Consider the following 14,527-nt stretch of genomic DNA (forward strand, 5'->3'; position numbering starts at 1 on the left):
GGCAGGCTTTCTGCGACGTCCTCCCGTACACGTCTAATATATAGTACAAATGGATGTTTCGTTGATGTATATGTCACAGAAATTTGAAGGTCCGGAAAATCCATTACATAAATGGATTCTGCACCATCGGATTCAGAGCAAGTATCTATGAATGGTATGTGGCCGAAGTAGGTGTGTTGAATACCTTGAATGATTTCCCTGGAAAACATATATGCATGATGACATTACGATAGGCAGCATCGCTGAAAACAAAGGTCTGAGCAAGCAGCATTATCTTTGGTTTCGGAATTTTTTTTTCAACAAATCGTAACCCCCAATGTATTCAGAAAGGTAAATATATATTTTTTCTTTTCCTGGGTGACGATTTTTTTTTACACAGCCATTACTTTCAGCTCCTCTAATTAGTCTTAGTTATTGTCCTTAATATTCTTTTTCTGCCACTCCCCTACAGTGTTTGCTGTGGAGGAGCTTGGTTTCTTCCACTCCCCTACAGTGTTTGCTGTGGAGGAGCTTGGTTTCTGCCACTCCACTACAGTGTTTTCTGTGGAGGAACTTGGTTTCTGCCACTCCACTACAGTGTTTGCTGTGGAGGAGCTTGGTTTCTGCCACTCCACTACAGTGTTTGCTGTGGAGGAACTCGGTTTCTGCCACTCCACTACAGTGTTTGCTGTGGAGGAACTTGGTTTCTTCCACTCCACTACAGTGTTTGCTGTGGAGGAGCATGGTTTTCGCCACTCCACTACAGTGTTTGCTGTGGAGGAGCTCGGTTTCTGCCACTCCACTACAGTGTTTGCTGTGGAGGAACTTGATTTCTGTCTCCATTACTGTGTAAGAAATCTACAAATTGTCTCCTTAATTTCTACTTTTCTGCCTTTTTAATAGTCATCAATTATCATTTATACAAACATGTTCCTATTACATCAAAGCAATTCACAATTTAATGTTTCTGAGAAATCTGAGTGCTAATAATATATTTTACGACAATTTTATTTCCTCTCAATTCATTGTGTTGGTTTTGGCCCCCTTTTGAGCCTTTACTTTCATGTAGACAACTGACATATTTTCCTTACATATTCTTATGTATTCCTATAAGCTTATCCTCTTGGCCTAGGTCGCTAATGATTGTAACTTTTATATATATATGGTTACCCGTATTTTAATGCCTCAACAGTTTTCTCATGCTCCATCAAACTTGCTTCCAAACTTTCTAACGTCTCATCTTCATACAAAGTTTCATCCTGAAATATGGAAGGAAGGAATCAAATATTAGGTTCAACACTGTTGACGTGTTCTGTTGACCTTTCACCTAGCAAGTATTTAATGTTGTAGCAGAAAAACAATACCATATTGTTGTATCAAAATGATAAAAACCTTAGATCGAGTCGTGAATATTTATTTCACCATCGCTGTAACGATAAAAATAGAGAAAAAAAAAAATAAAAAAACTTTCTTAGATTTTAAAATAAACGTGTTAGATGGTAATGTAATTGATATACTATAAAGCGAATGGTTTATTTTAATTCTAGCGTTTTGCCCTCAGAGAGCATCACGCTAAAACATGAGTGTTCTGTAATTGTAGTTTCCTTGTTGTCCTTGAGTATCAATTATTGGGGATTGGAACCCCCCACTCAAAAATAAATTTTAAAAATAGTAATATCCGAAAATATCATTGCGCCATATTTGGTACGTTTATAGTAATACAACGAAGTTTTTTTAATGTTTTAATTTCATGAGAAAAATATAGCTTTCAAATAAAAGAAGTAAAGAATTTCAGCTCGTTTTATGAATTCTGTGATAACTGCACCCTTTTTGCTTGAAACTTTGGTAAAACTGAGATCGTTTGATTAAATAAAAACATATTACGGAAACTCTGGTTGTATCCCAGTATTTGTCATTTCAATTTAATCTAATGTCCCCTTTTACAATGGAGGGCACTTTCGAAGGCATTAGAACGAAATAATTTGTTACATATATGTTGTTACATACATTCCCATCACATGTACCAGCCGGTGCCTCTATCATGATGGCAGGAGATCCCAACAGCATTAAAGTTTCCGCGGCTATCACGTTACGGTCCTTCACTGCTAGTGTTAATGGCAAATTATTCATCTACAAGAATCCCCAAAATATAGGTAATAATTGATAATTCAATAAGTAATTAATAAAAGGAATCAACATTAAATTACCGTAAACAATATTTAATTATAGTTCGAATGTGTTAAAAGTGTTTACCTGTTATAAAATGGAAAACAATTTTTCACTGTAAAGGAAAATAAATACATTTCAGTAGGTGTTTCCTGATACTGAAAACGATTCCCATTACATACGAAACGCACAACATTTTCACCATAAGAGTTTAAGCTTTCCTTGTGTTCCTTGTGACAAGACCTTTCTGATGGTGCCAAAGTTTTTGACCATGCGACTTTAACCCTTTGTCCTACATTTGAAATTAGAAAAAAAAACAACATTGCCACAATAAAGACATAAGTGTTTCACAAAGTGTGCATGTAATAAGCACATGTCTTACACAGCACAGTTTAAATGTCCATTTCAGAATTTTGTTGCTTCGTAAACACATCTCACATGAAAATAAAAGAGCAAGATTTTAAAAGAGACTATCACTATACAAACAAATTTATGCTATAAAATTGTATTGAAGGTTTTCAACTCGTTCAAATTACCGCTAACTGTATGACGTAATCATATACTTACGTCATCAACAGCAGCCAAATCTCCGCCAAGTGCTACCAGCATCACCATGACATCTATTTCGCCACTAGATGTCGCCTTGTGTAAGGGTGTTTGATTAATCTAACCAGCCGAGGAAAAACAGAGAATGTGAAACAATAAGACATAACATTATTCTAATTGTTGTCACCACACCTTTCCAGTGAAAGTTCATTGAAACGTTTGATTTCAATACATTATCTTTAAGCGTCAACCATACGCAGACATCTTAGTATACTATAAACGCCTACCACGTCTTTGGTGTTGACATCCATACCCTTGTCTACTATCAACTGTCTGGTGATGTCTGTGAATCGATCTGAGGTAGCAGCGTAATGCAAACATCCCATTCCTATCTAACATCAAAAGATGTAAAAGAATATCAATGAATGATAAATGTGTATGACACTCGTTAAATTTTAAGTTTTTATTTTGTTTGTGCGTCAATTCTACATTTAAACAAAAAAGTATTTAAATATGCATACGGTAAAAATGTTAAATGACATTCTTATCACCAGATACAATTTGCAGGTTGTCAATTGTTGTTTTTTTAAGTAAATATAGGGATGTTGAATTAAAAAAAATCACTTAGATAGATAAACAAACAATAACTGAAAAAACACAAAATTACGTAATACACTGGAATTTTCAAATTATTGTAAAATGCTCACGCGAAAACATTTTCGTTTTTTTTAAATTGTTTCCTGTTCTTTTCATGACAATAGTAGATAAGATCAGATAAGACCACGGGACCAGGGTTCAATGCCCAGATTGGGTCACATAGGGTCACCTGATCGCTATTCTCGTAGTGATAAAGCTTTCTCTCATACTAGAGTACCATGTGGAAATACTTGATAAACTTTGTGTCGAAATAACTATTAAAATTAAATACCATATCCGTTACTGTGACGTCGATGTTGCTATTCCTCAGCAGTCGGATGGCTTCTTTGCCATCCTGTTGACGAATGGCTGATAATAAGTTGGTTCCAACAACCTACAATACCACAAAAATCTTTGGAATAATTTCTTTCTTTCTGTTTTTGTGTTCTGACAGAAATCTGTCAAAAATACAGAATCTTGATTTAAGATTTACATGGTGGGTGTCGTCGATGAAGCAGAAGACGCTTACTCTTTTGGAACATCCTGTCTTACTTACTTTGTATATTTTCAAGAGTGTCTGTGTAAAATTTTCTTTTGTTCATTGTTTGCCCTGGTTTTATTGAATTTTTCTTCTGCTTCATCGACGACATCCGCCATGAAAATCTAGGCCAATCAAAGATGGTAATGAACAAGGTCAACAACAACGGAACCATCTTATAATATCAAATGGAACTACAGCATTTTTTTTTTGTCGTCAGACTAAATCGCCGTCTAAATCTACTATAAACACGTGGTTTCATTATATAAATATATAAATGAAGGGATATACCTCGGATAGATCAATCAACGATTCTTCCATGGTTCAATGGAATGTTCAGATATGGCTGACTGTCCTTAGTTACAATGTTGTTAATCTGTAAACAAATGAACAAAAATGTCTGTTTCATTGTCAACGTTCAAGGATTATGCATGTCTCTATTAGATCAAAATCTGGAAACGTTTAATTTTAAAATGTACGACAATTACAAGACAGTGTAATAGTGATTAATGTCAGCTTGAATTAAGATATTAATAGTTTTACATTGTGGAAACCACGCAATCTACAACCGCACGTACGACTGCACATCAGCACAACACATTATCACTGTAACACAGAGTCTGATATCTTCACCACGTCCGTCACACTGTAATACACAGTCTGATATCTTCACCACGTCTGTCACACTGAGTCTGATATCTTCACCACGTCCGTCACACTGTAATACACAGTCTGATATCTTCACCACGTCCGTCACACTGTAATACACAGTCTGATATCTTCACCACGTCCGTCACACTGTAATACACAGTCTGATATCTTCACCACGTCCGTCACACTGTAACACTGAGTCTGATATCTTCACCACGTCCGTCACATTAAAATACACAGTCTGATATCTTCACCACGTCCGTCAAAATGTAATACACAGTCTGATATCTTCATCACGTCAGTCACACTGTAATACACAGTCTGATATCTTCACCACGTCCGTCACACTGTAATACACAGTCTGATATCTTCACCACGTCCGTCACACTGTAACACACAGTCTGATATCTTCACCACGTCCGTCACACTGTAACACACAGTCTGATATCTTCACCACGTCCGTCACACTGTAATACACAGTCTGATATCTTCACCACGTCCGTCACACTGTAACACTGAGTCTGATATCTTCACCACGTCCGTCACACTGTAATACACAGTCTGATATCTTCACCACGTTCGTCACACTGTAATACACAGTCTGATATCTTCACCACGTCCGTCACACTGTAATACACAGTCTGATATCTTCACCACGTCCGTCACACTGTAATACACAGTCTGATATCTTCACATCACAGTCTGATATCGTCCGTCACACTGTAATACACAGTCTGATATCTTCACCACGTCTGTCACACTGTAACACACAGTCTGATATCTTCACCACGTCCGTCACACTGTAACACACAGTCTGATATCTTCACCACGTCCGTCACACTGTAATACACAGTCTGATATCTTCACCACGTCCGTCACACTGTAATACACAGTCTGATATCTTCACCACGTCCGTCACACTGTAACACAGAGTCTGATATCTTCACCACGTCTGTCACACTGTAATACTGAGTCTGATATCTTCACCACGTCCGTCACACTGTAATACACAGTCTGATATCTTCACCACGTCCGTCACACTGTAATACACAGTCTGATATCTTCACCACGTCCGTCACACTGTAATACACAGTCTGATATCTTCACCACGTCCGTCACACTGTAATCACACTGTAATACACAGTCTGATATCTTCACCACGTCCGTCACACTGTAATACACAGTCTGATATCTTCACCACGTCCGTCACACTGTAATACACAGTCTGATATCTTCACCACGTCCGTGACCATGAGTCTGATATCTTCACTACGTCCGTCACACTGTAATACACAGTCTGATATCTTCACCACGTCCGTCACACTGTAATACACAGTCTGATATCTTCACCACGTCCGTCACACTGTAATACTGAGTCTGATATCTTCACCACGTCCGTCACACTGTAATACACAGTCTGATATCTTCACCACGTCCGTCACACTGTAATACACAGTCTGATATCTTCACCACGTCCGTCACACTGTAATACACAGTCTGATATCTTCACCACGTCCGTCACACTGTAATACACAGTCTGATATCTTCACCATGTCCGTCACACTGTAATACACAGTCTGATATCTTCACCACGTCCGTCACACTGTAATACACAGTCTGATATCTTCTGTACATACTGAGTCTGATATCTTCACCGTCACTGTAATACACCGTACACTGTCACCACAGTCTGATATCTTCACACCACGATATCCGTCACACTGTAATACACAGTCTGATATCTTCACCACGTCCGTCACACTGTAATACACAGTCTGATATCTTCACCACGTCCGTCACACTGTAATACACAGTCTGATATCTTCACCACGTCTGTCACACTGTAATACACAGTCTGATATCTTCACCACGTCCGTCACACTGTAATACACAGTCTGATATCTTCACCACGTCCGTCACACTGTAATACACAGTCTGATATCTTCACCACGTCCGTCTCACTGTAATACACAGTCTGATATCTTCACCACGTCACCACATCTTTTAGTAACAGTTTTTACTATTGATGATTTCGGGGACAGAAAAAAGTCCTACCCAAGATATATGAGAAAATAAAAGCAATAATTTTACAGTAGTTTTGGCCTAGAAATGTGTTTTCCTGTCAGATAAGATTCTCTCGAAGTGTGTATACAGTTACAAACAACAAATTGAACAGTCATCGTTTGTATAAAACATATTGTCGTCTCAAGGGTAACATATCAATTCTTATTTCGTTGCCGACATAGAAATCTGATAACAAATGTTGGTAACTCTCTGGTGTGCCCATTGGAAAGCAAATATGTCATTCGACTTTTTGTATTTAACATTCCCGTTTGCTATACATCACTATATCAGTAAAATAGGACACTCTAAAAAAACACGCCTTATCAAAATGAAAGAAAAAGACTTATCAGTGACCTACTTTAGCCAAACGATCTGGCCTCGGTTGTTCTACGGCTGGTTAGAATAAAAAAAGTGGTGGATGAAAATGTTCAAATCTGATTAAACAACCCTGGGAATATATTTTATCATTTGACAGCTATAGGTTTGTTGAGAAAGATCAGATTGAAATATTTTCAACTTATTTTTTACGTTTAACGTTCCCCCATCTTTATCAGTGCCAACAATTTTTTTTTTTTTGCTAAGCACTGATTTTCTCTAACTAACCATTACGTAACATGGCCCAGGTTACTACAAGGTAAACAATTTATCACACTCTTTGACGTTTTCGTTCAATATATTATCTAACGGTGATAAAGAATGTCAATTGTAGATGTGTTTGAGGCAGGAAAGCAAGACATAATTCAAAACACATAGAAGTACAGCGTGTATATAAATTCTGAACACGGACATTTTCATCGGAAAACAAAAATAATAAAATGGTATCATTTAACTGAAAATTTTTGACAAAGAAATCATTACGTAATATATAACAAATAGTCTTATGCCATAAAAAATAAACGTACTGTTTTGCGGCATGTATATACTTTTGATTTCGTAAAAGTTTGTAACCAAAAGAACAGGTTGTGTTTTGTCCCGAGCCAATTAATTTCGTTGAATGCTAAACGTTTCTGTGTTTCGTTCGTGAAAAGAATACTTGTAAAATAAATAAAATTTAAAAAACGACATTATGTATTATTTCTTGAATATAAAATAATCAAACATACCTGTGCAGACTGAAGTAAAATGTAAGAGAGTTTACATACCTGTTGACATTATTGCAAGTTATCACGTGCTACTCTCCAGGTATAATGCGTCTGCTGGTATTAGGTGTTGGATGTTGTACCCGTTTATCGATAACAACGAGGCTATCGAGAAAACGGATTCGATGATATATAGCCAACCTTAATTCTTTAATAACAACACAGATACACTGCCCTCCTAGAAACAACTTTACATATTATTTAATCCGTCGCTTTATTATACTGTATTTAGATTTCTCAATCAAGCTTCTTTTTTTTTTTTTTAATTTTACAACAATTTTGAAACAAGTTATTCCAACTCTTTTTGATCCAGATTGAAGAGTGCTGGGGGTCTGTACTATGGGAGAAAAGCGGAGTACGTGGTCGGGTATATGATACCACACCTTTTCACGTCCGTTCCGGGGGAGTTGAAGGAGAGATATGTCACTTCCTATGTATGTGTGTGGAGGAGAGATATGCCACTTTCTCCTAGGTATGTGTGTTAAGGAGAGATATGTCACTTTCTCCCAGGTATGTGTGTGAAGGAGAGATATGTCACTTTCTCCTAGGTATGTGTGTGAAGGAGAGACATGTCACTTTCTTCTAGGTATGTGTGTGGAGGAGAGATATGTCACTTCCTAGGTATGTGTGTGAAGGAGAGATATGTCACTTCCTAGGTATGTGTGTGAAGGAGAGATATGTCACTTCCTAGGTATGTGTGTGAAGGAGAGATATGTCACTTCCTAGGTATGTGTGTGAAGGAGAGACATGTCACTTCCTAGGTATGTGTGTGAAGGAGAGATATGTCACTTCCTAGGTATGTGTGTGGAGGAGAGACATGTTCCTTCCTAGGTATGTGTGTGTGAAAGAGATATGTTACTTCCTAGGTAAGTGTGTGAAGGAGAGATATGTCACTTCCTAGGTATGTGTGTGAAGGAGAGATATGTCACTTCCTAGGTATGTGTGTGAAGGAGAGACATGTCACTTTCTCCTAGGTATGTGTGTGGAGGAGAAAGATATCACTCCCTAGGTATGTGTGTGGAGGAGAGATATGTCACTTTCTCCTAGGTATGTGTGTGAAGGAGAGATATGTCACTTTCTCCTAGGTATGTGTGTGAAGGAGAGATATGTCACTTCCTAGGTATGTGTGTGAAGGAGAGACATATCACTTCCTAGGTATATGTGTGGAGGAGAGACATGTCACTCCCGAGGTATGTATGTGAAGGAGAGATATGTCACTTCCTAGGTATGTATGTGAAGGAGAGACATGTCACTCCCTAGGTATGTGTGTGAAGGAGAGATTTTTTTCTCTTTTCTCTCTAAGAGTTATTTTTTAAATATTTTAGTGACATTGTCTGACAATTCAGATTTAACTTATCAACCGTGTTAACATGTCAGGTGTTATTTCGGAAATCGTCAGTGTACGGTAAAGTATTACATTTTTCATTCGCTGTCGTATTACGTCAAATTACTGTACATCTCGGCATACAAATTAATATAACTACATACAAATACTACATGTTTTCAGCACGCGTGGATTCATTTACAAGTTAAACATAACTTCAGGTAGTACTATAGATGGACACGCCTTTAATCCTCCAGCTATCTAGCGATGCTGAGACCACATATTTATACTAATTTATATGACGTATCTCAGTATACGCGCTGACAGTCTGAAACCATAAATGACGTTTACAGGTGGACATGTAAATTGTCTGCTGCGTAAGTGCGCAGGTGTCAACGGCGAGGGTTTGATAATAACAAACCTATTTCCTCGTCGCTACAAAGAAAGCACACCTGAAGATTATAGCACAAAATTTTGTATGTAAAACACTCGCTGCTGTGGTCCGTGTTATTTTTAATCAATTACGAGTTTAACGGAATATGGCGTTGCTTAATACGCTCGGGATACTTCTGGTAAGTATGTAATTTTGAAAAAAAAACTTTTATTCGGTGTATGAAGGAGATAAAGAGCTTTCAATCCTTTCCATGGTCCCTACAAACTGTCTCTGTATTGCATACAGTTTATCAGTTATCAAACAATGGATACACAAATTACATGTCTTTTCCGTCACAGGCTATGACCTATCACGTTTTCCTTCATGATAATTTTTTTTCTATGAGACATAGTCATCCGCTGTTCTCACGTTTCGCCTTTTAATTTTAATTGTGATAAACGACTCTTTATCTTTTTTCAGTCTACATTGAAACATTTTTAAAAATGTTTTTTACATTGTCTCCTGATAAACGAGATTCAGTCTTGTTTCCTCTTTAAAAGAGATAATGACCAGTCTTGTTTCCCGTGTGATTGTTTCTTTGTTCATATTTTCCCCTCGTCTCAACCATTTTGAGTTTGGACTAAGATTTTATTAACATGTCTTGTTGTATTTCATTCGCCTCTATGAAAGGTGATGATTTACACGGTACAGCCGTATTACTACCGAACCTACTGTACGTCTAGTGCGGACTGTGGACAAGGGCAGTGTTGTAGGGGTAGCGACGGACATCTGGTAGGAGGGGATACCACCCTTAAACCACAGACAGGTAATCATAAATAATTCTAATTTTTAAAAAATTGATAATACAAGAGAAAACGGACAAAAGAAGAACATTAAAACTCTTGAAATAGTATAAGAAGAATTATATCAATTGCTACAGTAGGATTAACGTTTTCTGCTCTGTAATATACCGGCAATGTAAATCTAGGTAATTTAGTAATTTAACGTTCTCAAAATGTGAACAGGGGAAATAACATGAATTAATCAATATTTTATTTTCATCAACATTCATCTCTCAAAAATGGTACCATACATTTCAGCAGGCAAATTATTTCATGCCAATCGCTTTTTTTTTTGCATACTAATATTTTATAAGTTGAAGTTCGGACAGAAGATTATGAAAAACCATTATATTTGTATCATTTGTTTAGAAACCTCACTTTATCTTAATTTTTGGTCCTTTAGGTATTTGTGTAGAGTACAGAAACGACATGACAGCTTTGGATGACGGATGTAGTTGCAGATGTAACAAAGGTAAACAATCTTTTATAAAACAGTATACAACAGAATCATTACAACTTCCATTGTGAGGAATGTATGGCTGTATGGACTTAAACATTTACACTGTTTAGAGCCTTAAGGAGGCTCTTGATGAGGGCGAAACAACTGTCTGATGACATTTGATTCATTATTCGGCTACACCATATCTAATTCTTCATTTATGCTTAACGGTATTATTCTTTCTGTTGTCTTTTTCAAAATTCTTTGAAATTGTATGAAGTTAACTCTGCTGGTGGACTTAAGTCCCGGATCCTTTGAGAATACATACGACAGACTAGTGGACTTCATCCCCCGAGGTTTGCCCTAACCTGCATGTCACGCCGTCATTGATTTAAAAAGTGGCACGATTTAGAATATACACAAGTACCTGTCTTTATCTTGAAATCTTCTAAAAATTATGAGTTATTAAATATTGGTCAAGAACACCTGCCTAGCCAAGATTTTGACATTTCTTTCAGTCAATTGCGGTCGATTTTCATTATTGTTTAAACATACTGCTTCCAAAACAAGCAAGATAATTGGGAACAAGTTATGACGAATTATAAAAGCCCCTCCCCCCACCCTTCCACAATTTAATTAAACAATGTGCCATCAACAATAGATGTATATGTGCATTTCATACAACAGAATGAATTTGGATGAAACAGGTTGAAATTGCAAGGAAATAGCAAGAATATCGTACGGCAATTTTGTATGGTGTGACATGACTGACGAGTCCTAGGAGGGCGAAACAGCTGTATGATCACATCACTAACGAGTCCTAGAAGGGCGAAACAGCTGCATGATGTAACATGACTGACGAGTCCTAGAAAGATGAAACAGTTGTATTGTGTAACATCACTGATTAGTCCCACAAGGATGAAACAGTCGTGTGATGTAACATGACTGACGAGACCTAGAAAGACGAAACAACTGTATGATGTACCATCACTAACGAGACCTAGAATGACGAAACAGCTGTATGATGTAACATGACTGATGAGACCTAAAAGGACGAAACAGCTGTATGATGTAACATGACTGACGAGACCTAAAAAGACGAAACGGCTGTATGATGTAACATGACTGACGAGACATAGAAAGACAAAACAACTGTATGATGTAACGTGACTGACGAGACCGAAAAGGACGAAACAGCTGTATGATGTAACATGACTGACGAGACCTAGAAGGACGAAACAGCTGTATGATGTAACATAACTGACGAGTCCTAGAAGGACGAAACAGCTGTATGATGTAGTTTAGTTGTTTCGTCTCTACCTAAATATGTTTGTGTATTGAGAGGTGTTATTCTAATGTTATTTGTACAGTTCTCTGATTGATTAACCACTTATTCAGCGAAATAATGGATCATTGAGTATCTGAGTAGCTTATCACTCGTATGACTGGAATATCGTCCTAGAAGGCAACAGGACCTTACAAACTCTGATACATCAACTACTGATTTGAAAGGATGGTAATTTTGGGCGAACAATGGAAATCAGGTTGGAAACAAGACAAAGATATCGACAGTATTCAAAATATCAATTTTAACAACATCTTATCAAGTCTCCCAACGCAAATACAAATTGTATATATCAATTCTGAAACAGAAAATCCGATGTTTTAAGGACGTATTGTGTTGATTTGCTGTGATGTTTACTGACGACTCTGACATAACTCGCAAGAACACATATAAATGAATGTGATATATCATTTATCTGCGACTCGTGACTTCTAAACCATCTCGAGAAATGGCAAACATTACAATTAACGTACAAGATTCGATCGATCGGGCCCTGCTTATTTTTTTTTTATACATTACTTCACTATGATGGTGACCTTTTTTCTCGTGTAAATGTTTTTTTTTGAATCTCTGAGGCATTGAAGCCCGATTTGTTTTCTTAATTTTTCAGGTATAATGTCTTTTAAACTGCGTTCTCAATCAACTTGGTTTAAGAGCTGTTCGGGTTATTCTAATCAGATGGAACAATTATAATCAAAAGTTTGAAACATGAAATTCTTGTGGTTACATATCATATCATAATTTTACATTGCCGTGATATCACAATTTCGTTTTCTTTATGTCGTTTTCCAGATTCTCTGTGTTACCAGGAGATAACGGGTGTGTGTTGCGCCCCCTATACTTGCAGGAACGCGAATTACGTCAGGGAAAGACAACTGTACTGGAAAAACTGTTTAGCTGATATTAACTGTGCACTTCCGCCCGTTGCCAGAATACCTCAAGAAGGAGTGATACGCTAGTAAATTCAATCGTTGTGTGAATATACCTCAGATTTCGTGCTTTTCACATATGTGTGTTTCATTTCATATATTAACTATGAAATGCAAATTAATAGCTACAAAGACACAACATGAGAAAATTCAATAAAAGTGTTCTTCTTTTCTAAAAACAATATGTCTTTGTTGTTTTCTTTCAACAATATCTGACAAATCACCGCTTGCTTCCCATAATTCGGTGTAATATTTGTCATCTTTTATGTCTGGAAGCCCAGGGTCAAGACTCCCGAGAGGTGGGGATAAAGGGGAACGCCCCCACACCCACTGAACACTAATGAACACTGGTGAAAGTAAAACACATAAACCAAGCAAACAATTAGTTCCCCCAGAACTCCGACGCTCATCGGCGAGACCATTGCTTGTTCGTAATTCCGGTGGTTTATTCCATTCCTACAATTTACAAGTTTTCCCCCTTTATTTTCATACTGGTCTCCGCTTTTTCCTGACAGAGTTCATGGCACTCGCCATCCCACGCGGTGTACAGTGAGAGTGCTTTTAGTTGCACTCACTCTATTCTTTCGTTAATTATTTCTGTAAAACTTCGTCATTTAGATTGCCTGTTAGTGATAAGAATACGAACCTCCCTCGTTTATACGGATCCCTAAACTTCACAATATTCCATATAAACAACATTTTATAGCTGGCTCATCTAACTGCTAAACCAAGCCTTTGTCTAAACTACTAAATCTGGGTTACAGTCTTAATGTGATACTGTTTACTCAAGAGTGAAATTAATAGTATGTGGTTTTTGAAGAATCTTTAACACCCTCTTTTGAAAAAAACTTCTATAAGAACAATTGATTTTTTCCACCCTGTACACGACCACACCCCATTCTAAACTGAAGAAATGCCTTCAGTCTCTTGTTATAACAGCTTTCTTCTCCAAGAAAGGGGAGTGGCGGTATAGGTAATATATACGTATCTACTTAATTTGAGATACTATTACATGTTATGTATTATTTATTTGGTAATTAAGCTATTCATAAATATTATAGATAATATAATAACAATAACAAAAACAAAACAAATGAAAATTTAATATATACATATATATATTTCTCCCCCCCCCCCATTAAACAATAAGAGTGAAATATTTAAGTACTTACGTCAATTATATGTATACATATACTATACATTCTATTGTATTGAATATGTCATTGTTATACGTTTTTCGGTAGTTTGTGTAGATTGTGTCTTCGCAGCATGTATAATATTAATGTTGCTCTCATCAAATTAATTTGTTATCAATTCGTTTTTGTGTTCTACATGTATACGTATTTATCTAGTCACCTGAAGTATCACCACACGAAATGTTTGTAACAAATCGTATTAAGATTTTCTTTTAATCAGTTCAATTACTTTTCCGTTTTGTATTAATGTATTAAGACAAGACATGTCTTGAATTTTTTTTCGGAACAAACTTTTCAATCTTCCCAAAGACGAAATACTGGCTAATATGCTTCGGTATTCGGTTCTGACTGTAGATTTTA

The 14,527-nt window shown here is 36.8% G+C and overlaps 2 protein-coding genes across 2 annotated transcripts; one reads left to right on the forward strand and one right to left on the reverse strand.

Moving 5' to 3' along the window:
- Positions 1-1,145: 1,145 nt before the first annotated feature.
- LOC132549646 (protein phosphatase 1 regulatory subunit 16A-like) lies at positions 1,146-4,186 on the reverse strand. The gene is made up of 6 exons (XM_060213600.1): positions 4,157-4,186; positions 3,620-3,721; positions 2,979-3,083; positions 2,713-2,811; positions 1,987-2,109; positions 1,146-1,238 (listed from the first exon to the last, which is right to left on the reverse strand). The coding sequence occupies exons 1-6, from the start codon at positions 4,184-4,186 to the stop codon at positions 1,146-1,148; spliced, it is 552 nt and encodes a 183-aa protein (XP_060069583.1).
- Positions 4,187-9,582: 5,396 nt separating this feature from the next.
- LOC132549647 (uncharacterized) lies at positions 9,583-13,001 on the forward strand. Its single transcript, XM_060213601.1, has 4 exons — positions 9,583-9,615; positions 10,107-10,242; positions 10,662-10,730; positions 12,835-13,001. The coding sequence occupies exons 1-4, from the start codon at positions 9,583-9,585 to the stop codon at positions 12,999-13,001; spliced, it is 405 nt and encodes a 134-aa protein (XP_060069584.1).
- The last annotated feature ends 1,526 nt before the right edge of the window (positions 13,002-14,527 follow it).

This window comes from Ylistrum balloti, unplaced genomic scaffold (genome assembly GCF_031769215.1).
Source record: "Ylistrum balloti isolate Yb309-2 unplaced genomic scaffold, AGI_CSIRO_Ybal_v1 Utg370072, whole genome shotgun sequence".
NCBI lineage: Eukaryota > Metazoa > Mollusca > Bivalvia > Pectinida > Pectinidae > Ylistrum > Ylistrum balloti.